This window comes from Podarcis erhardii (genome assembly GCF_964252035.2).
Source record: "Podarcis erhardii genome assembly, chromosome: 9".
NCBI classification, from domain to species: domain Eukaryota; kingdom Metazoa; phylum Chordata; class Lepidosauria; order Squamata; family Lacertidae; genus Podarcis; species Podarcis erhardii.
The window spans coordinates 4,646,325-4,667,607 of NC_138512.1; the positions used below are offsets into that span (position 1 = coordinate 4,646,325).

At 40.2% G+C, this 21,283-nt stretch overlaps 1 protein-coding gene across 2 annotated transcripts in view; it reads right to left on the reverse strand.

The window, feature by feature from the left end:
• Positions 1 to 13,876: 13,876 nt before the first annotated feature.
• Positions 13,877 to 21,283, reverse strand: part of RAB28 (RAB28, member RAS oncogene family) — a 62,687-nt gene continuing 55,280 nt past the window's right edge. Inside the window, exons 6-8 of one of the 2 annotated variants that reach the window (XM_081876490.1) lie at positions 19,035 to 19,112; positions 15,863 to 15,963; positions 13,877 to 14,366 (exon numbers count right to left, since the gene is read on the reverse strand). In XM_081876490.1, the coding sequence (XP_081732616.1) occupies positions 15,868 to 15,963; positions 19,035 to 19,112 (174 nt within the window). In that variant the 3' untranslated portion in view covers positions 13,877 to 14,366; positions 15,863 to 15,867. The remainder of the gene's footprint in view (positions 14,367 to 15,862; positions 15,964 to 19,034; positions 19,113 to 21,283) is intronic. The other variant, XM_081876491.1, reaches the window with a different exon arrangement.

The window sequence follows — 21,283 nt, forward strand, 5'->3', positions numbered from 1 at the left end:
TAATAGTCTTACTTTAAATGTTGTGAGGATCCTATGCCCTTTTAAAATGTGTTTTTTGGGGTGAGGGTTATTGGGTTGTTGCTTTTATTTTGATTATGTATTTTGTGGTTTTATATTTTGATTTTATTCTGTGAACTGCCCTGAGACCTCCAGGTATAGGGTGGTATATAAATTCAATTATTATTAACAACAACAACAACACATCTCAGGTGTTTATAGTAAGCCAGAAACTTTCCTAAACAACTGTTGCTGCACTTTACCTAAGGATAACTGAAATCTTAAAAAATGCCAGAAAAATATGATCTGGAAGCCAAGTGAAAATACCCTTATCACAGATCATTAATTTGCCATGTCATCAAAATGTGGCATCATCTAAAGTGATATTTCTAATTCGTATGGTCATACATTTATTAATCATTCATCTGGTTAGTATTCCTTTCCTTGAGCAGCTTTAATCAGGGCAATGATCTGTTTGACAGTTAGACAGGCAGTTAGACAAGGAAAGACCCTTTAACAAGATGTACCTTCTATGAACCAATTAATCTTTCTGTAAATTTGTGTATTCTAACAGATGGGTGAAACTCAAAGCAAGCATTTGACCAAAGGCATAAATCAGCTTTTGACATTGTTTTCTTTCAAGCGGTAGCCAGAGGCATTAATATCATTTTTTACAAGTCATCCAAAACAATGATAAACTCAGAACTGTGATTGAACTAAGTGATATTTAAATTAAGAATATTACCCATGCACATGTATTATCCCAAAAGTATTATCCTTTATTTAAAAGGTGATGGATTTAAGAGCCATTAAAAACTGATGAAGCCTTACCACTGTGTGCAAGTAGCCACATGGCAGCTGGTGCTATTATGGAATGTCCTCAAACATTACCAGTTTGCTTGGTGGGTGGAGGGAGCCTATCAGCAAGTTCATAGTCCTGCTTATACACACACACACACACACACACAGAGAGAGAGAGAGAGAGAGAGAGAGAGAGAGAGAGCGCATAATTGGTTGCCTTTTGCACAAGCAAAGTTATTAACATCACAGTTTGTGATTTCTGTGTGACTTTTACACATGAAAAAAAAAACTTCTACAATAAATTTAGCACAGGTTTTTTGTTTTTTTTACCCCAGCCAGCTGAATAAATGTTCTACAAAGCTCTTGGGATTTTGTGTGCTTAGATGTGAACTAAACCAAAAGCCGGTTATTTTGTTGTCAACAGCACAGTAAAAAGATAAAGTCAGATTTTGTTTTGGACAGGAGAGAGCAAGAGAAATGATCACACGTCCTCCTTGGTCGTTCAAGCTGTATATGGCCTTGTCTGCCTATGTTTTTTTCAGAATAACTGAGGATTTTAACTCCTTGGTTACAAATGAAGGAGTAATACAACATGCCACAAACCCTGCACTCCCCCCACTTCTGGACAATCAGAGCTGCTTTCAGCTCACAGTTAAGCTCCACAGCAAGTACCTGAAAGTGGGAACACCTGCGGGAACCCACATGGTCCAAGAGCCTAGGCAAATATCTTGATCTCATAAGTAGAGGAAGGCTTGGCTCTTACATAAGTTTTGAAATCACCCAAACTGCCTGCATCTTATGAGCAACTGATGGGGCAGCTCATAAAGAACACTGGTGAAACGAGTGCCTGTTTGTAGATATCACCTTCCGAGAGCATCAACAGGTTTCATCAACAGAACATAGTGTCCAAATCAAGTGAAGTAATAGTACCGCTCTATTTTGCCTTTGTCAGACCACACCTGGAATCCTGTGTCCAGTTCTGGGTGCCACAATTTAAGAAGGATGTTGACAAGCTGGAACGTGTGCAGACGAGGGCAACAAAGATGACCAAGGGTCTGGAAACCAAGCCTTGTGAGGAATCGTTGAGGGAATTGGGCATGTTTAGCCTGGAAAAGAGGGGAGTGAGAGGAGATATGATAGCTACCTTCAAATATATTAAGGGCTGTCATGTGAAAGATGGAGCAAGCTTTTCTTCTGCTTTGGAGGGTAGGACTCGAACCAATGGCTTCAAGTTATGAGAAAGGAGATTCCGATTAAACATATGGGTTTATACTAAACATAGCAGGTGGTGCAGTGGTCTAAACCACTGAGCCTCTTGGGCTTGTCGATCAGAAGGTTGGCGGTTCGAATCCCTGCGACCGGGTGAGCTCGCGTTGCTCGGTCCCTGCTCCTGCCCACCTAGCAGTTCGAAAGCATGTCCAGGTGCAAGTAGATAAATAGTTACCGCTCCAGCGGGAAGGTAAACGGTGTTTCCGTGCGCTGCTCTGGTTTCAGTGTTCCATTGCGCCAGAAGCGGCTTGGTCATGCTGGCCACATGACCCGGAAAAACTGTCTACGGACAAACACTGGTTCCCTTGGCCTGTAAAGCGAGATGAGCGCCTCAACCCCAGAGTCATCTGCGACTGGACTTAACTGTCAGGGGTCCTTTACCTTTTTTTTTAACCTGGAAAAGAGGGGAGTGAGAGGAGATATGATAGCTGTCTTCAAATATCTTAAGGGCTGTCACATGGAAGATGAAGCAAGCTTTTCTTCTGCTCTGGAGGGTAGGACTCAAACCAATGGCTTCAAGTTACGAGAAAGGAGATTCCAATTAAACATACAGAAAAACTTTCTGACAGTAAGAGCTCTTCAGCAGTGAAAAAGACTCCCTTGGAAGGTGCTGGACTCTCCATCCCTGGAGGTTTTTAAACAGGTTGGGCGGCCATCTGCCATGGATGCTTTAGCTGAGATTCCTGCATTGCAGGGGGTTGGACTTTCCAACTCTCTGATTCTGTGATCAGGGGCATTGCATCCCCGTTAGCAGGAAAAACAGGAATGTGCCACTGCCCCACTCCCTGGCCGTCGTTCGCTGTGTTGTGCAGCAGCGCCTGCAAGCGCCATCAGCATTGCTTGAGTCAGTGGCCTCAGCTAGTCTCACTGTCCATCTCTCCACTGCAAGGTGAATAATGGCAGAGGTCAGATCTATTTGTCCTATTACTTTCTGCTCACTTGAATGTGACTTGATTACATATTGTGTGTGTGTGTGTGTGTGTGTGTGTGTGTGTATTAGAGTTGATAAAGAGAAATGCAAAACCTAATCTCAAATGTCTTTTTTGTCCAATGTTAATCGAAGTAAGATAAAAGCATGTCAAAAAAGAAAGAAAAGAGAGGTATAAAAATAAGAAAAAAATAGATAGAAAAGAGCTTTCATGAGGAAATGGAAAAGATAAAGTTCAGAGATTATAGAACTTCCAATTCTTCCTCTGTCCGCTGTATAAAAACAATAATCACTTCGTTCACTCCAATATAACTCAACAAAACCACTTTCTCTAAACAAACTATCTTCAATCCTCAAATCCAAATGTCATTATTTCATTTTCTTTTTCACACAAAAAGTCTATGAGAAGTTTCCAAACTTTAACAACGACTTTTCTCTGAATAAACAGGTCAGTTCTGCCATCTCAGCTAAGTCTGTTAATTTTAACAACCATTCTTCCATTGCTGGTGATGATGAGTCTTTCCGGCTTTGTGCGTATAAAAGTCTTGCTGTTGTAATCATATATTGAAGCAAAGTTCCTTAGGGGGTTTTTTTGTGACTGTATGTCTGTAAGTTCCAGCAGGAAGGGTTCTGGTTTTAATTGAAGGTTAACTTTCAAAATTCTCCATTTCAGTGTATGTATTTGTATCCAATATTTTTGGGCTTTTTTACACATCCACCAAGCACAATTAAAACATCCCTTCATGTTCTTTACATTTCCAACAGGTATACAGAATAGTTTTGTACGTTCTAAATAATTTCTCAGGAGTTAAGTACCAGTGGTACATCATTTAATTTAAAAATTTATTTAAGTCATAACACAGCTTATATTTTAACCCTTTAGTTCACATATATTATATTATATCCACTGTATATTATATATATCAAAAATTTCTCACCTATTTAATCATACATTATTTAACTTGTTCTTCTTGCATTTCCAATTTCAACAATAATGTATACATTTTTTGCAATAACATGTTCATCATCTGTATATATCTGCATTTCAAAATTTGTCTTTTTTGTTCTATACCAAACGTCTTTTTATCCCACTTAACTCTATCAGCTGGTTATAGATGTGCAAACCATTGGAGACTGTAGCCTTCTCTTGTTAGTTATTCCCTTGTTTGAATTTTACAGTCCCCTTTACTCCACTCTAATAATTATTGGTAGGTTAACCATTTCTCTTTACCTGTCGCCTCTTTTCTATTAAACACTTTTTTGTGTTGAAATCCATAGGGGTATCTTCGTATATAACCTAGGTGTATTTCTATTCCAGACTCTTAATATAGTACATCTAACAAAATGATTTTTAAACTCCACATTAACTTTGATCTTGTCATACCACAGATATCCATGCCATCCAAATCTTAAATTGTGACTTTCTAAATCCAAAATTCTCTTATTTCTCAAGGTCACCCACTCCTTCATCCAAGCTAGGCAGCCAGGCTGCAAAGTACAATTTCAAATCAGGCAGTCCCAGTCCTTCCCTTTCCTTCTCATTTTGCAGTATTTTCATTTTAAGTTAACCCGTGATTTTTTTACCTTTCCATACAAACTTAGATAAATGTTTTTGCCATTCTTTAAACGGTAAGTCATTATTCACAATAGGTATTGTTTGAAATAAAAACATCATTTTAGGCAAAACATTTTTATCACTGAAATTCTACCGCGCAATGACAGTTTTAACTTCTTAATATATCTTTTTAAACTTCAGCCCATGTTTTAACATAATTTGTCTGAAACAATGTGCAGTTCATATTTATCATAGTAATACCCAGATATTTAACTTTTTCCATTTGAAACCCTGTTTTCTCCATCAAAACCTTCTGGTCTTATGCTGTCATATACTTTGTTAGTATTTTCATTTTTTGACAGTTAATCTTAAAACCTGCTAAACGTACCAAACTCTAAAATTTTACTTTGTCCATAAAAGTTCCTACTCCCTGCAATAGGATTTCTAAAGTTAACATCAAATCATCAGCAAATTCTCTTAGTTTGTACATTTCTTTTTAAATCTTTATTGCGCGTCGAGGTCCCCAAGACACCCCCACCCCAATAACACACACTTCACACTGAATTTTTGTTTAAAGTTTTTGGCATAATTTTGGCCACAACTTTATTAACATACATGGATGTGAGTGGTTGCTTAGGCATTGGTTAGGACTATCTGTCCCCCTGCCTGGGGACAGAACTGACTTCCGGATTCCAGCGAACGTCAGTGAGGGAAACAATGTTGGGGAGAACTGGAGCTGCGCCACAGGCCCTCAGCTTCTCCCCGCATGCTCCCAGGGGCTTATGCGGCCCGAACCCAATTCCAGGGGTTTGGACAAAAGGATGCCAAGCCCCTGAATTCCTTTAATGGAATTCCCTTGCAACACCAGCATTGGAGGGGTAGGCACTTACCCCTCCACCAACCAATTTTTTAACCAATGCCTAATGCCTAACCACAAACCTTAAGGGACGTGGGTGGCGCTGTGGGTTAAACCACAGAGCCTAGGACTTGCTGATCAGAAGGTTGGTGGTTCGAATCCCCGCGACGGGGTGAGCTCCCGTTGCTCGGTCCCTGCTCCTGCCAACCTAGCAGTTCAAAAGCACAGCAAAGTGCAAGTAGATAAATAGGTACTGCTCCGGCGGGAAGGTAAACGGCATTTCCGTGTGCTGCTCTGGTTCGCCAGAAGTAGCTTAGTCATGCTGGCCACATGACCCGGAAGCTGTACGCTGGCTCCCTCGGCCAGTAAAGCGAGATGAGCGCCGCAACCCCAGAGTCGGCCACGACTGGACCTAATGGTCAGGGGTCCCTTTTTAACCACAAACCTTACAAGTTGTGACGATTTGCTACGCAGTAGGCAAAAACCAAATGGCACCAGCCAATCAGCCAAATGGACAAAATTCCTACCAGGCCCCTGCCCCAATGGCAGACAACCCCATGACAGGCATAGCAAGGTCAACGCACAAGACCCAAATTAAGGGAGGGAGGGAGGGTGATCCGGTGCATGCAGCAAAAGAGAAAGCAAATTGGCAACATGAAAATTACCCCAGCAACTCAGGCTACCAGTCTCTGCCAGAGCCATACCATCCCAAACTGCCTGGCAACAGAGGGGTGTCTTGGCTGGCCCCCACCGCAACACGTGCTTTCTTTTAATGAGAATACGCTTTCCCATAATTCTCTCATCCTATCTCTAAACAGCACTTCTAGGATTGGAATGAAAAATACTGGGCATAGTGGACATCGTTGCCTTGTCCCCTTTGATAAAAATATAGAGGCCCTGGGCTTGAGTTTTGGGTTTATCTTTTTAAAATCAAACCTGACTATGGTGTTTCCTGCTTGGCAGGGGGTTGGACTCGATGGCCCTTGTGGTCTCTTCCAACTCTAGGATTCTAGGATTCTATCTTACATAAGTCTGACTTCAAATGTTGAGATACATGTACATGCCTCATTATTTAAATATGAAGCTTTACTTTGCATTTGTTTGTTTGTTTGTTTATATTGCACTCTTCTCTGTAGCATCAGGGTGGCTTAATGACAGATGAACTAATAAAATAAAATAAGAAGCTAAAAACAGACAAAATGAAAACAGGCGCAATTATGGGGCAAGTGCAATATTTTCAGAAGGCTGAAGATTTAAAATCTATTTTCAGTTTGGAAATATGTAATTTAGTTCAGCAGCTGTGAATTATCATAGTAATAAAGTCACAGCCGTTCTTTTTTGTTAAACTGAATGAAGTTGTCTTGTTTTAAAATAAGGATCAAACCTTTACTATACTAAGTTCAAAACACATTCTCCATCATAAACATCAATTTACATCAAGAAATGACAAGTGGCTGGTTCATGTTGTAATTACTGACTTTTTAAACTTGTACATCAGCAAGATTTTGACATTAGTTTATTTTTATTCTTAATTACAATTATTTGTTGCTTTCCACAAGAAAATATCTCAAAGTGGCCTGAAAATCCAAAAAACAGCTTGACAATAACTTTAAAAGCATGCATATAGAAAAAATACCATGGAATGCCTAAATCACAGAGTTTGTAGAACAACAAATCTGTTCAATCACATACAATATTCTGAGATAAACCTTTAGTTTTATAAATTAGTGCGATTTTTTTTTTTACATATAGCCTGTGTTCCTCCTTATGTGATTTAATCGGAAATGTAAGTAACAATACAAAGTGAAATTTCCAAACAAAATTGCATCCAGGCCTTTGCAGAAATAGTCATGTTGGATATTTTATAATACTGTGTTTACAAATTACACCGGTTTCATCCACGTCACTTATGAAGCTCTGCCTGAGCAGAGGAGAAGAGTCTTTCTGGCTCCGATATGTTCCAGAGTTACTTGGCAGAATCTTGGTTTCATCTATCAGCTGTGACTCCCTGTCCCAAGCACAATTCTTGGTCAACTCCTGCCTCCGCTATGATGCTGCTGACAATTCTATCCTGCCCATCCAACTCAGTTCACAGAGATCAGACATTTTCTCCGTCACGCACGCGCACCCACTGCTAAAATGTTCGCCAAAAAACCTGAGCAGTTTCAGCTCCAGTATCAGTTAGGGGCCCAATGAATCCACTGGAGATAAACTCATGCCAAATAGCCATGTTCCTCCCTGCAACCCTGCTTGTTTTTCATTGTACTTGTGGGGGGAAAGATGCTGGAAAAATGAAGCACACTGATTATCTGACTGGTATACAAAACCCTGCAAGCAATGAGCAACATCAAAACTCAGAATTTGTTAAAATTAGCAGCCCAAAATAGCTTTGAGCCAGGGGCAGGGGGGGGGGCTGAAGGGGGCTTTGGCCCCGGGCGCATTTTTCTAAGAGGGTGCAACCAGGCACCCACACAACAGGCTCCCTCATTGGAGCCTGGTTTTGGCGCATGAGGGAACTGCAGAGACAGGCAGCTTCCTTGTGCCCAATGCTACCACCCACAACTCCATTCCGGGGTCAATCCTGCGATGCGCACACCCCGGGTGTGCTTTTTAGGGTGAGCTGTGATGGGCTCCCCACCCTCCTTGCCCCTTCCCTCTTGGGGGCGTGCTCTGTACACCTGCCCCAGGTAGCATGAGCTTATGCACTTTCTCTCTATGGGCCTTTTAACCATCTCTCCTAAATGGCATTTCATTTCCTGTCTTTCAGATTTTATCAGTTCTGTTCACTTTCTGTATTGCTTCAACTCTGGCTGTCCATCTCCATCTCCTTCTCCTGAATTCCTTTTGGTGGTGAGGTACCACCAGAAAACTGACACAGCTGGGAGTGGGTCCTTCCTACTGGAAATCCGCGGAGGAATGTTCTTTTGTGGACCAACAATTGCTATTCCAATTCCAGCCCTCATCTCAGGTCTATCTACATGCTTAGCAGTCAACGACCTTGCAGAGAAAAAGAATGACTGCCATGCTTAATAAGCCTAGAAGCAAAAGTTAAACAATAAAACTGGACACACAATAAGGTAAAGGTAAAGGGCCCCCTGACCATTAGGTCCAGTCACGGACAACTCTGGGGTTGCAGCACTCATCTCGCTTTACTGGCCAAGGGAGCCGGTGTACAGCTTCCAGGTCATGTGGCCAGCATGACTAAGCTGCATCTGGCAAACCAGAGCAGCACATGGAAACGCCGTTTACCTTCCTACCTATTTATCTCCTTGCACTTTGACGTGCTTTCGAACTGCTAGGTTGGCAGGACACACAATACTGAACAGCAACTAGCACTGCTATTATATGAAAATGAAAACGGGACACATTCTTAAAGCACACACACACACACACACACACACACACACACACACACACACAAATTCTAGGCCATTTTCTACATAGTAGATTCCCATCATTTGATGTGCTGGTTGGAACTAATGGCAGAAGCATCTTCATTGGGCAACCTAGCTTAAATTATACAGTTGGCAACAGACCTGAGCATGTTCCTTTGCAAAGATTACAGTATGGGCAGAATTTTGCAAATTCATATTTTTGAGTTCAAATCAGCTAATTATGTTTTCAAAGCTTTCAGAAACTGTGCCAGTTCTGCAGAATCCATTTTGAGATAGGACAGCCAGAAGAGTACTACATAAATGGTCACACTGTAGCTTTTTATAATGGCACGGACTCTTAATGGATCATCCATCCATTTCCTGCTAATCCCAGTGCAACTATTGTACACTGAATCAGAATTTTTCACATGGCAAGAGCAGCATGAAAAGTCTGAAGCACACTGTATATGGATAGCAATTAACAAACTGCTAAGGCTCATATGTATTTTATTTAAAACATTTCTATCCCAGCCAGCCATATTGTTTCATTTTCCCTCCTCCTTATTTTTCCCTTGCCTCCTTCAACAGACATGTAGCGCTCATTGGAGTGCTTCAGATTTATTGGCCCCATTAAATTTTCTTCTAAAGAGCCCCCCCTCCTCCAAAACTTGGGGTGCCCTGCTGATACCTCCCTTGTTTTTCTCAACAGCCTCATTTTGGCCGCACAGACAGCTTGCATCAGCACATGTTCACTATTAGTATATGCACTTAAATAATGGACGTGTGCAGTGTAGATACCAACTTGAACCTTAAACACTACAAATCTTAAACACCACAGCCATTTTCTTCTTCTGCTTCTTTTATAATGCCAGGGAAGAAATGTACTAAGAGTTATGAATATGATGCTGGGTGGTGCTGGGAAATCTGTTTGTTTTGAGAATTACTTTCCAATGCTTTGCCAAGCATTGTATGTTTTGTGAGCTGTCTAAATAGACATGTTTTTGTAACTTAAATTGTGCTTCCCCAAAGATGAATTAACTAACTAGCTGTAAGGCCAGAGTCATCTCAAGATGGAAGCAAAATAATGATCTGCTTCATTTCAGTTAACGAGCAAAGTCTTGGTGGTAACCCTTTCATTTTAGTGAGGCTTTGCTTCAGCTCTGAAAATGGGAGTCTTTACCATTGTAAACAATTTCAAAGCATAAAGACAGAATACGACCTGCAAAATGCAGATTCAGCACATGAATTATATGGTAATAAATCTTTTCTTCTTTTCTATTTGATTTCTTTGCCATTCAACATCCCCTGCTGGCAAAGGCAAACTTAGATGGCATAGCTGTGGTTTTCTCCAAAACCATAATCAAATACTGATCAGACTAATAGCTTCATTTTCTTCTGTCTTACTGTGATGAGGAACATGTACATCTACAGTCTTTGATATTTCAGTATCAAGAAATTTATCAATATGGGTACCAAAGGAGAGTTGGTTGTTTAAAACCCACACCATTCGTGTAATAAATTATTAGATGAATAACATTAATCTGACAGCAATTCACAAAGATGTATCGATGCAGCCAGTGGAGTATTTTCTTTTTAATCTAGTGAAGAGGTTGTGTGGTTAATCTGGAGGTGTTCAATACCCCTGAGCATCAAATGGCTGAAACACAAGCATTAAGACGAACAAGAATGCAAAAGCTTGCTAGTCTAACATGTAAAGTTACAGCCAGTGATATTTTTCCAGAAAATGAGGTGCAGGAACTCACCATGAACACCTCCCTTGTTCTCTTATAATGGCAATGGCACCCACCCGAGAGCCGCCGGAACTCAGTTCTGACAAGTTCTTGCTGAAAGCAAAAGCCCTGGTTATAACCTAAGGAAAAAGTGATGGAGAAGGATTGAGGATGAAATCTGTAAATTTAAATTTAAACCTCCTGTCCCACATGTGTGAGAGAAATATTAATGTAAACAGGCTGTGTTATTGGAAGCTAGGAATCAGGCAATTACACATTTTATTCCTGTTTATTTGTGATATGCTGACCTTTCCCCTCTTTGTCTCTGTTGCTAAGAATGAACCATATGCTTTAGTAAAAAAAAAAAAAAGGTTTACTTCCATTTCAGTGTGGGCAGCAAGTGCATCAAGTAATATGCAGGTGAAAAATGCGTCTTAGTTACAAAACACAAAATTAGTTTCCAAAATAGAGTCTGGGCTCTCAGCAGAGCCCATGAATATTCATCTGCTCACAGTGCTGGGCTTGAAAGAAAGAGGGAACACTCAGGCAGGAAGTAAGCACATATGATTATCTCCTTTGTTAGAAATTCTCACCAAAGCATTTAGGAAGTGGTCTCATGTTGATTCAGGAACTCTATATGAGTGTCAGCCCCTCATAAGCCTGTGTGGCAATCATGCATTTGTGATTTTGATTGCAAAACCAACAAAAGGAGGGTCTCCATTCCCTTCCTCCAGTGATGTAACTAACCAATCATACTGGGAGAGGAGTTTTCATAACCTGACTTAATAGCATGGGTTGGTACCAGATACCAGTAAGTATCATGGAACCTAGTTGGATCCTACTTAAATTACTTGGTTTTGGAAACTTGGTACGGGAACCATTTCCTGATGTCATACAGACCTTGTCCATTATCTTATTGGTCCCAGACGGCTAGGCAAAGTTTCTGCTGGGCTGCTCCATCTCTGTGTGAGAATGGAATTCTACTTTCCAAGACGACTCCTTGGTGGAATAAGGGCTGTGTGCAGGCCCTATCTACTGCAAGCCAACTACTGGGCTACAGTATGCATCCCTTGTTGTAGGAGCGCTGCGCACAAACAGGTGTTGCATATACAGTTCCACCACTAAAAAGCTCATTCAGCTAGCTGGCGTGGGACATGCTTAACCTATTTTGGGGAAACAATAAAAGACCTGCCAGGTTAGGGCATCATTGGTGTGCCAGGGAGGGGCAGCACCATCTCCACCTCCCTTCAAGATGAAAGCAGACTGCCAAGTCAGTCAGGTCTAGGTATCTGGGAAATTTCTGGAAAGCTTCCTAGACGTTGTGTAATATTGAGGAAGTCTCCCAGTGGCCTGGTTTTCCCAGTTATTGCAAGATTTGAGGCTGATGAGCTTCTTCCCACTTTGTTTGGCTTCACTGGCAGGCAACATGCTGCGCAGCCCACCCACAGCACCACAGGCTTTATCTGGTTGCTGTCTTTGTTTTTTTAAATCTCATGTACGGTGTGGAAACACTACCCCAGCTCCTGTACCTCCCCACAGATAAAGTTACCATGCGCTGAGACCACACAGCTATATAGGCCAATCCTGTCTATTCTAACTGGCGTAGGACTGTCCCAGCTGCAGTACCCCAAATCCCTTTAAAAGGAGATGCCAGAGATTGAACTTTGTACCTTCTATGTGCAAAAATATGAGTTCTGCCGTTGATTAAAAGGCTTCCCCATAAATTTTACAAACAAGATATGCAGGCAAATCTGTTTTCATACATTAAAGGCACAGGGTTGTCATTAACGTAACACTATGGTGAACATTCTGCCAGCAAAAGGATTTCTCCTTGTGCAACAGAACATTTCCCCCCTCTCCTTCCTTGAGCAGATTTGGGGACAGTATGGGGCACACATGGGGGAAGGAGAGGGGGGTCCCCCCTGCGCAAGTCGTTAGTTGAATACCGGCCATAGTGCTCATAAATGGAGCTGAAATTAACGTTTGTGAATCTAGCAAGAAATTTTATCTGCCCCTTTGTCACCTATTGATGGAAATCACTGCTAAGTGACAACTGTAACCCATTTTGCTAATGTTGGTTCACACTCTGCTCTTTTTCTCATGCCAATAGAGAGACTGAAAGGGAGAAAGACAGAGAGAAAAGCAAATGGGTTGGCTTGGGGGCAATCAACATTTCCCTTGAATGTTTCCATTAAGTATCTTAAAACATTGCCTCATCTTTGACAAACACAAGAATATATCCAGAAATCTCACTTCATTTTTTTCCTACATGGAGATCAAATACCTCTCAAAATCCCACGGAGATGACAGAGCTCATGTTTATACTCCGTGTCAGGGCTCTGATCCAGACAATACAAAGGAAGACTTATATACGTTTTACTTCATCTGGTATTCCACTCTCGACACAACTTAGCTTACACCCATTGTTAAATCCAAGAACACAGGCATCCAATGATTTTTAAAAGCCCAACTCTACAAGGACAAAAATGAATAACGCTTCTCTTCACTAGTAGGCATGCTAACTTTAGCCTCTCTTAATACAATACCAGGATTCCATGCCAAAAATAAAGCCAAAGCCAATTAAGAATCCAGAGCCTTAAATGTGGTAAGTCTTCACCCATTTTAACCAAGATGTAGAATTCAAATCTGAGTTGGTAACTCCTTAGGATTTTGGGTTCTGGCAAGTCGTTGAAACCAAATAGTTTTGAGTCAACAGTTTATTTCAACACTTCTCACGACACTTTCCACCCCTAGAAAATGCATGTACAAGACAAACAAAACCAACTGACCAGCTGGAAACACCCATTTTAAAATCCAATCAGTGTCAAACTGAGTGAAGTTGGGTAGGAAACCCACATGGGCTGAAAAGGCTGCATTCTACAGGGAGCTAAAAGCAGAAGATAGGAATGGAAACTTTACTTTTACTATCTCCTATTTAGGGAAAATTCCAATTTGTAAATATCTGGGAAGCAGTTTATATGAAATACTTTGAATGGTTTAAGTATTGGTACGGGGGGGAAACTACTTATATATCCGAGTGGCATGTTAAGCTGGAATCCAGATTGGTTTCATAAAGAAATGTTCTCATCCTCTGGGTCAATTATTGTGCAATCACAAAAATTGTTAGTCTAAAATCTTAAAAACTGATTCAGTCCTCAGAAGAAGAAGGATCCTTTTGACCATCTGGTGTACTAACAAAAGCACAAGGGCCCCGTCTGGTTTGAAGAAGACCTGAAACACCTTGCGATGTAGCAATAAATATGGATTATTCTAAATGACATGGCAATGTGTTGCTCACAATGGTAAAATGAGGGATCTCTCCCGCTCTGCTTCTAACAAACGAAAGGACAAAATGAGAAACAATCATGTCTATAAGCAGAGATTTATTTTCAACTCCACAGCTGTATTTCCGCATCAATGATTATCCTGTATCATTTATACATTTTTAATTTCCCTGTCCCACAAAGTGACAATATATGTAAAGGGCGTCTGTATACATAGTTGTATTCCTTTATTGAAATATAATTCACAAGATTATAGATATATATATATATATATATCATAATTTTTCAAAGTGTGTGGTCCCAACATTTGAATCTCGACTAGCCAAAAACACTGCCTGCTGCTTTTCAACACACAAAAGGGTAGTAAGTTCTTGAAACTTCTAAACGCTCTACAGAAATGTTCCCTGTTAAAACAACATTCCGGGCAACGTCTTTGCAAAGGCAGTATGGCTGCCAAAGGAGATCAATACAAAAAAAGTTCACTGAATTGTACACATTGAGCTTCTAGGAGAGTTAACTGTTCTTGTCACGGGCTCCTGGCTATAGTTTACAATATCCGCCTTCACTACACTCTGTGGGGAGGAGAGAGAGAAAAGAAAAACAGAAGAGGTTATAGCAAGCGAATCCGAAGGAAACACTGTTCCAAAGTGCTAGTAAAACATTTCACATGTTAATGACTGGACTATGAAATATGGAACATTTAAAAAGAACAAGAAAGAGAAAAGGTATGCTGTGGTCTGCTGTTCTCAGAAATCATTCATGTTTTGGTATAACACGTAGTGCATATTTAAGTATTTTTTATAAATATTAAAGGGTTATGATAAGCAAGTACTGATTCCAGTTCTAAATACTGGTTCCTTTGTTCCAAATGAGGGGGGAAAGGGCTCTAGCTTGTAACGTTTTTCTGTCACTTACTCTGCAGCGATATATTTACTAGTCCTGACCTGAAATTTTGTAAAGTTTGAATTTAGACACTGAAAAAGGTTTTTTTTTCAGCTGTGTGGGATTCCCCTTAAAAGTGATTTACACACAGACAGACACACAAACACACTCTTCAGAGTTCTGTTTTGAAGCTGCAATAAACCAAGCCTATAATTATCACTATTACTGCTATTATTGATTCATTAATCACATTCTAAAACACCATCTCAAGACAATTTACACACAAGAGAATTAAAAATAGTAAAAAAAAAAAAAAACACTGAAAACAAAAGCCCTGTAAAATTAGGAGAGAATGATGTCACTAAGTGTGTATATCTCACTCTGAAGGAGTTCCCATGACTCAGGTGATGCTGGCAGCTTCATCACCAATCAGTGCCACATGGCAAAACTTTCATCCCAAGCTAGCTCTATGTGCATATATGCTTTCAGGTGCACATCCTCAGCCACACTCACCCCCAGCTAGTCAAAAATGCATGATTCAGTTGGGAAGGGAATGGTGACTCAGTTGTCTCACACACTCCCTTATCTCCATAGCATTTGCCTTCTTGCAAGTAATTCCAGATATTTTTAATAAGGAATATGAAAGCAGGTGGGTGGGGGTGACATGTTTTGTACAGGGCAAAAATATTAACTGAATGTGTTAACATCCGCCTTCTTCTTCTCCTTTTTTAAAAAAGGAGAACACAGTACATAATTCCACCATTATTATAATTTTTCTTTTTTCCTAAGACTTGATAGTGGACAACAGTATCTGTGACTGCTTTAGTCCCATTCGTGCATTTCCCCTTTTGAGCTTCTCCTTCCAAAAGTGATCCCCTACGTCACCTGTAAAGTCGTCCCTGAAACTCGGGCAAAAAGCAGTTTCCAATCTAGCACAGAGGTTATAAGAGGTTGCTATAGTTGCTATAGGAGGTTGCAACTGTTAGTCCCAAAGTTTGTCCCACCCAAATCCAATTGAAATCGGAAGGTGAATTCCTTGGGGCTTAGTGCACCTAATATTCTCTCGTTTGGGAGCCAAAATATTAGCTATTGCAAATACACAAATCAGAAGGAAACACAATAGGTTAGTATTTCAAGCAAATGAAATAGTAACATTTGTTAAAACACTGTCTTTCGACTACACTACCTGAACTATTGCACTGAACAGACTTTACTCTGACAGCTGGCAGTGCTCTGCTGTTGATTATCTTCTTCAGGATACTTCACTAGTTCTGCCCTGACAACATGCTGCAGCCACATGTCAAGCAGTAGACAGAACAAGGAGGCGAGTGAGAAAACAGAGAGACACAGATCAACTATTAGAAAGGAAGACAAGACCGACACAAATGAACAGCAGCAACAAACAAAAGCCATCACATTCCAGACACCATGCAGCATGATCAGTGTGCCCACTTGCCAGCTTTGTGTGCTGTTGGGAAGAGTCTCTGAAGCAATATCTCTTCCCGCACACTCCTTTCAGAGCAAAACGTTTATTGGGAAGACCTCACCAACGACAGTCCTGAGCTGATCCCCATCCTCCAACATGGAGCACCAGGAATGCCTGGAATCATCACAGCACTTGCACCTTTGAGTGTCCATGCATGAGTACAAGAACGTGCATTGGGGCTGCAAAACATGCATTGCAAAGTCTTCATGCAGATCTGTCTAAAGGAAAAGCTTGACTCACAAAGCTCAAGCCCATCAAAGAAATCAATGAAGTTTAATCTCAGCAGAGGTAAGAAAAGTTTATTGAGTGGAGAGGGGTCAGAAAATTAAGAGGAGGGGACATGTGAGGATTAGCTTCTCCCCCCGCCCCCCATTTCTACCTGCAGCCCTTTCTGTACATGGGGCCAGATTCAGCTGAATGGCATGTGAGTGGAAGCCAGAGCAATGAGCCCCACTAGTGCAGTGGAGCTTCCCCTGCTCCCCTAAGCCGCCTCCCCACCTGCAAATTGTCTCGGGGGGGGGGTCTGGATGATGCAAAAATGCTTGCACTGAAAAATGAATATAATAGCATGGCTGTGAATTCCTCCCATAGGTCACAAACAACTGTTTTGTGTCCAAGCGATACTTGGAAATTGTTTTAAATTTCAGAAGTGAGATACATACATACATACATACATACATACATATTGTAACAAAACAAAAAAAAGTCAGAAAATGAGCCTCTGCCTAAGAGGTGATTGGATTTCATGCAGCCATGGAGTTTTCACCTACATACTGCAATGTTTTGTATATTCCTTGCTGCAGATAATAGATTTCAATAGTATTTAGTATAACATAATTTTGAAAAAGATCTTGTAAGTATAGTAAGCCTGCAATTTACATGCATTTAACTTGAGTGCATTCAGCTTTATAAGCCTAGCAAAAAGGGGGGGGGGGAGTGAAACAGGTGGGCATTTGGGCAATCCCACCCACCATTGAACTCAATGTGTTTTGACTACACACAATTTTGACTATACACAGTCCCCAGAATGTGACCCCTGCATAAATTGTGGGCTTACTGTATTTAATAACAAAACAATATTCAAAAAGGAAACATAAAATAGATTTCTTCTAGAGTAACCTTTTCAGAATCACACCATTTTCTCTTCAACGAGACCTTCTCTGTAATGGTGCTTTTCCTATGGAATGTCTTCCTCCCGTCCCAATACCAAGAGTTTTGAGCTCTTTTGGTTCTGAGTCGGTTGTTATGCTGGCTTATGTTGCATTGATTTGGTTTTATGTTTTATGGCTATTGCTTATGTGGCTTAAATTATTTGTTTTATTGTACCCGTGACCTAGGATTGTTTTGTGATGAACAGTGGGTTTAAAATATGTCTAAATAAACAAAATAATTTCTCTTTTCTCAGAGAAGTCATAAAGTTTCCCTGAGTTACTTGTTTTCTTAATTTTTTTGTAAGCTGGCTTTTTTTCACAGCTGTTCCAGAAATTTCAATAAGACCGTTAAGAATAACTATATTTAGGACTGCAGTCCAAGCATATTTTTACATATTTTAAAAGTATAGATTACCTAATTGCATAAATATTTCTTTTTTAAGATAACTTCTCTCTAAATAAGAAATGGTAACAGATACAGGTGACAAAGGTTCTGAATTTATGATCTAATTATGTGCTCTGCCTGACTTCTGACTGATCATCATCATATTATCTAATCAGGCAGACAAGAGTTATGATTCACTGGACTCCAGGACTCACAGTATTATGAGAAGAATTCAATTTCATGAAGATGTTAACAAAAGAGCAATGTTATCTGCACTTAAGCAGTGTTATCTGACCTCACAGGACTTAATTTCCATGCAGCATGCTTCCTGCTGCAGTTGAGAGAGAATTCTAAGACTCACTGAGCAATCAATTGTTGCTCAAAAAGCTGGGTTAAATCCTATGCTGTTTACAATATCTAGGCTAGTGACCTATGTTTAAGCCACTACATGGCATTAGATTAAAACAATTTGGACTTTTAAAAGAATTTCAGCTCAATTAATAAAGAAATAACATTACCCTTTTGGTACACTGTGTATACCCATCTCCAGATCTGAACTAATATGTCTTCCAAAGGTCCAGGTTCTGTAACTTATCAGATTCTCAGACTGGCAGATTTGATAGACAAGTCTATTTCATTGTATACCAAATGTTGTTAGTCTGGGAGATTCATTATTTTATTTAACTGCATGTTAACAACAATATATATTCACTAGCAAAAACAAAAAACATAACACCTCCACGGTTTCATCATTGTTTTATGTCATATACTGCTCTGAAATACAAACTGGATGAACGATGATATAGAAATGATTTAGAGAATTACTAAATAAATAAAGTGCAGAAGGACATCTCTTATGCTGCACAAATCTTAATGTCACATCATCAACTTACTGGTTTACAATTTTTAAACAGGGCCAGGATACTATTCTAATAAGGAAATGCAAACGTTTGGGCTCAACACTCTACTTACAACCTCATCCTGCTCCCCAGTATGTGAGGTAGCCTTACAAAAACTTTAACTGCAGCTTAAGAAAAAAATTCTGTGAGAACTCCATAATGAGCCTTAAGTAGCTCTCTGGGTAATGAGAAAAAATTGGAGAGTTATGGGTATCTCTGGATATGCAAGAAAACAATGGTGTTGAACTCTAAAGCTTTGACACCATGTTCAGAGGAAGGTTTTAGAAAACAATTTATGAGCGGAAGAGTGTTAAGAGTTTGTCCAGAAAAGCAAAGAAACAAAACTGCCATACCTCAGAGTAAGATATATCATTAATTCACACATTTAAAAGAAAATGCACATCGGCTAGTCAAAGCAATATGCTCAGAAACATCACCTGTGATAGCTCTATTTCCGCTTTGTTTAATTTGACGTCAAGGAGGTCAGCAGCAATTTTTTGAAAACACAGGAAGACCTATTTAAAAAGGAAAGGCGTAAGTGATTAGAAACAGACTTCCTAGAGTTACTACAAATATGGCAAAAAAATCCTGAACTATAAACAATGAAATATAAAAAATACAACCTGTGCAAGATATCGCAAGAGCTTTCCTTTTGTAAATTTCATGCCAGCAACTGCAGCAATATTTTCATACAAACTAGTTTCATTTGTTTTACAACAAACACTACGCTGATTTTTCTCCACTGACAGTTCCTTCAGTTGGTCAAAAATAAGCTCTTCCACAGAATGTCTAGTCTAAAACGATGCCTGGACTAATTTGATAAATGCAATAACAATACTTTAAAAAAAAAAAAAAAGTTTTTACCAAACATCCAACAGAGTCCGGTTTCAGCACGACAGCACCAGGCCTATCAGGCTTAGAACACCAGCAGATCACTCCCTAAAGCACTGGTGATGGCCACTTTACTATAATTTAAATCCTGCTAGCAGTTGAAACCGTCTGCTATGCTATTTGAATTAATGTTGAAAGAAAATAATTTGTGACCAGGGGGCTTCACCCAAAAATTCATACAAAGAACATATGTCTTTGGTGTTGTTGTTCCCCATAAAGAATGGGACTATGAAGTCTACCAGGCAGCCTCTCTGCAGAGAAGTGGGGAGGCATGCCAGAAGTTGAGAAGGAGAAGGCACAAAAGGGCCCTTTGCAAGAGTTTTGGGCTTTGAACTGGATACCATTATAGGCACCTTGGATACCACTCATTGTTAAGAATATTGAAATATGTTGATCTCTGCAAAGTGGCTCCATTGACTGGGACTATTAGTTTTTATCTCCTTGTTTTGAATTTTACATTCTGTGAAGGTAAGAAAATAGTTCACTTATTTTTGTGTATGAGTTGCAGACCACTTTTTCCTTCTTTTTATTTGGGCTTTAATCTTTTGTTGATGTGATAATGTGTGTGTGTGTGTGTGTGTGCGCGCACGCGCATGCACTTATTTGTGTTTAACCCTGTAGAATAAATTATATTTTTCTTCAATTACAAATATTCTTTAGATTTCAATTATTCATCTATTTTTTAAATGAACCAAAAGAAAACAGATGATAAATTGTTTCTATGTATTATGTATGAACTAATGAATTACTGGTAGCTTTCTATTTGGAAATTTGCTGTTACAGTGGACCCTCTGGATATGAATTTAATTCGTTCCGGGGGTCCGTGCACAACCCTGAAAATTTTGTAAGAAGAGGCGCCGCTCTTGCGCACACGCATGGCGCAACAGAGCACTTCTGCACATGCGCATGCGGTGAAACCCAGAAGGAGACACTTCTGGGTTTCCCATGTTTGCAACCCGAAAGTTACATTACCCGAAGGTAACGTAACCCGAGGGTCCACTGTATTGGAGAGCAGCAGCTAAATTAATGGAATTAATTAACTGTATTAGCGGAACTGGGAAAAATAAAAACTGAATAACTATGAATTATTTAGATCAGGTGTTGGGAACTCTCTCCCCCCCCCCCCCAGTTGCATGGCCATTGGCAGAGGATGATGGAAGTTGTAGTTCAGTAACATCTGGAGAGCCAAAGGTTCCCCAAACCCAAATTAGACACTAATCAACCTAATAAATAAGACTGTTGATATAATGCCATTATACAAATATGTGGTATGACAGCATTTGGAATACTGTGTACAGTTGGGGTCACCTCACCTCAAAAAGGATAGTGCCGAGCTGGGTAAGGTGTAGAAAAGGGCAACCAAAATGATTAAGGGGATGAAGAAAGGGTGCAGCATTTGGGACATTTTAGTTTAGAGAAAAGTCAAGTAAGAGGTGACATTATAGATGTTTATAAAATTGTGCGTGGCATGGAGAACATGGATAGAGAAAAGTTCTCCCTCATGAGAACCCAGGGACATCCAATGAAACTGAAGATTCAGTACAGATAAAAGACAGTACTTATTCACACAGTGCATAGTTAAACTATGGAACCCCCAGGAGGCAGAGATGGCCACCAACCTAGATGCCTTTAAAAGAGTAATTAGACCAGTTTGTGGGGGAGATCAATCACTACCAGCCAGGATGGCTATGCCCTGCCTCATCGTCAGAGGCATTAATGCTTCTGAATATTAGTTGCTGGAAAGCCCAGGAGCAGAGGGCTCTGGGGCTCAGGTCCTGCTTGCAGGCTTCTCACA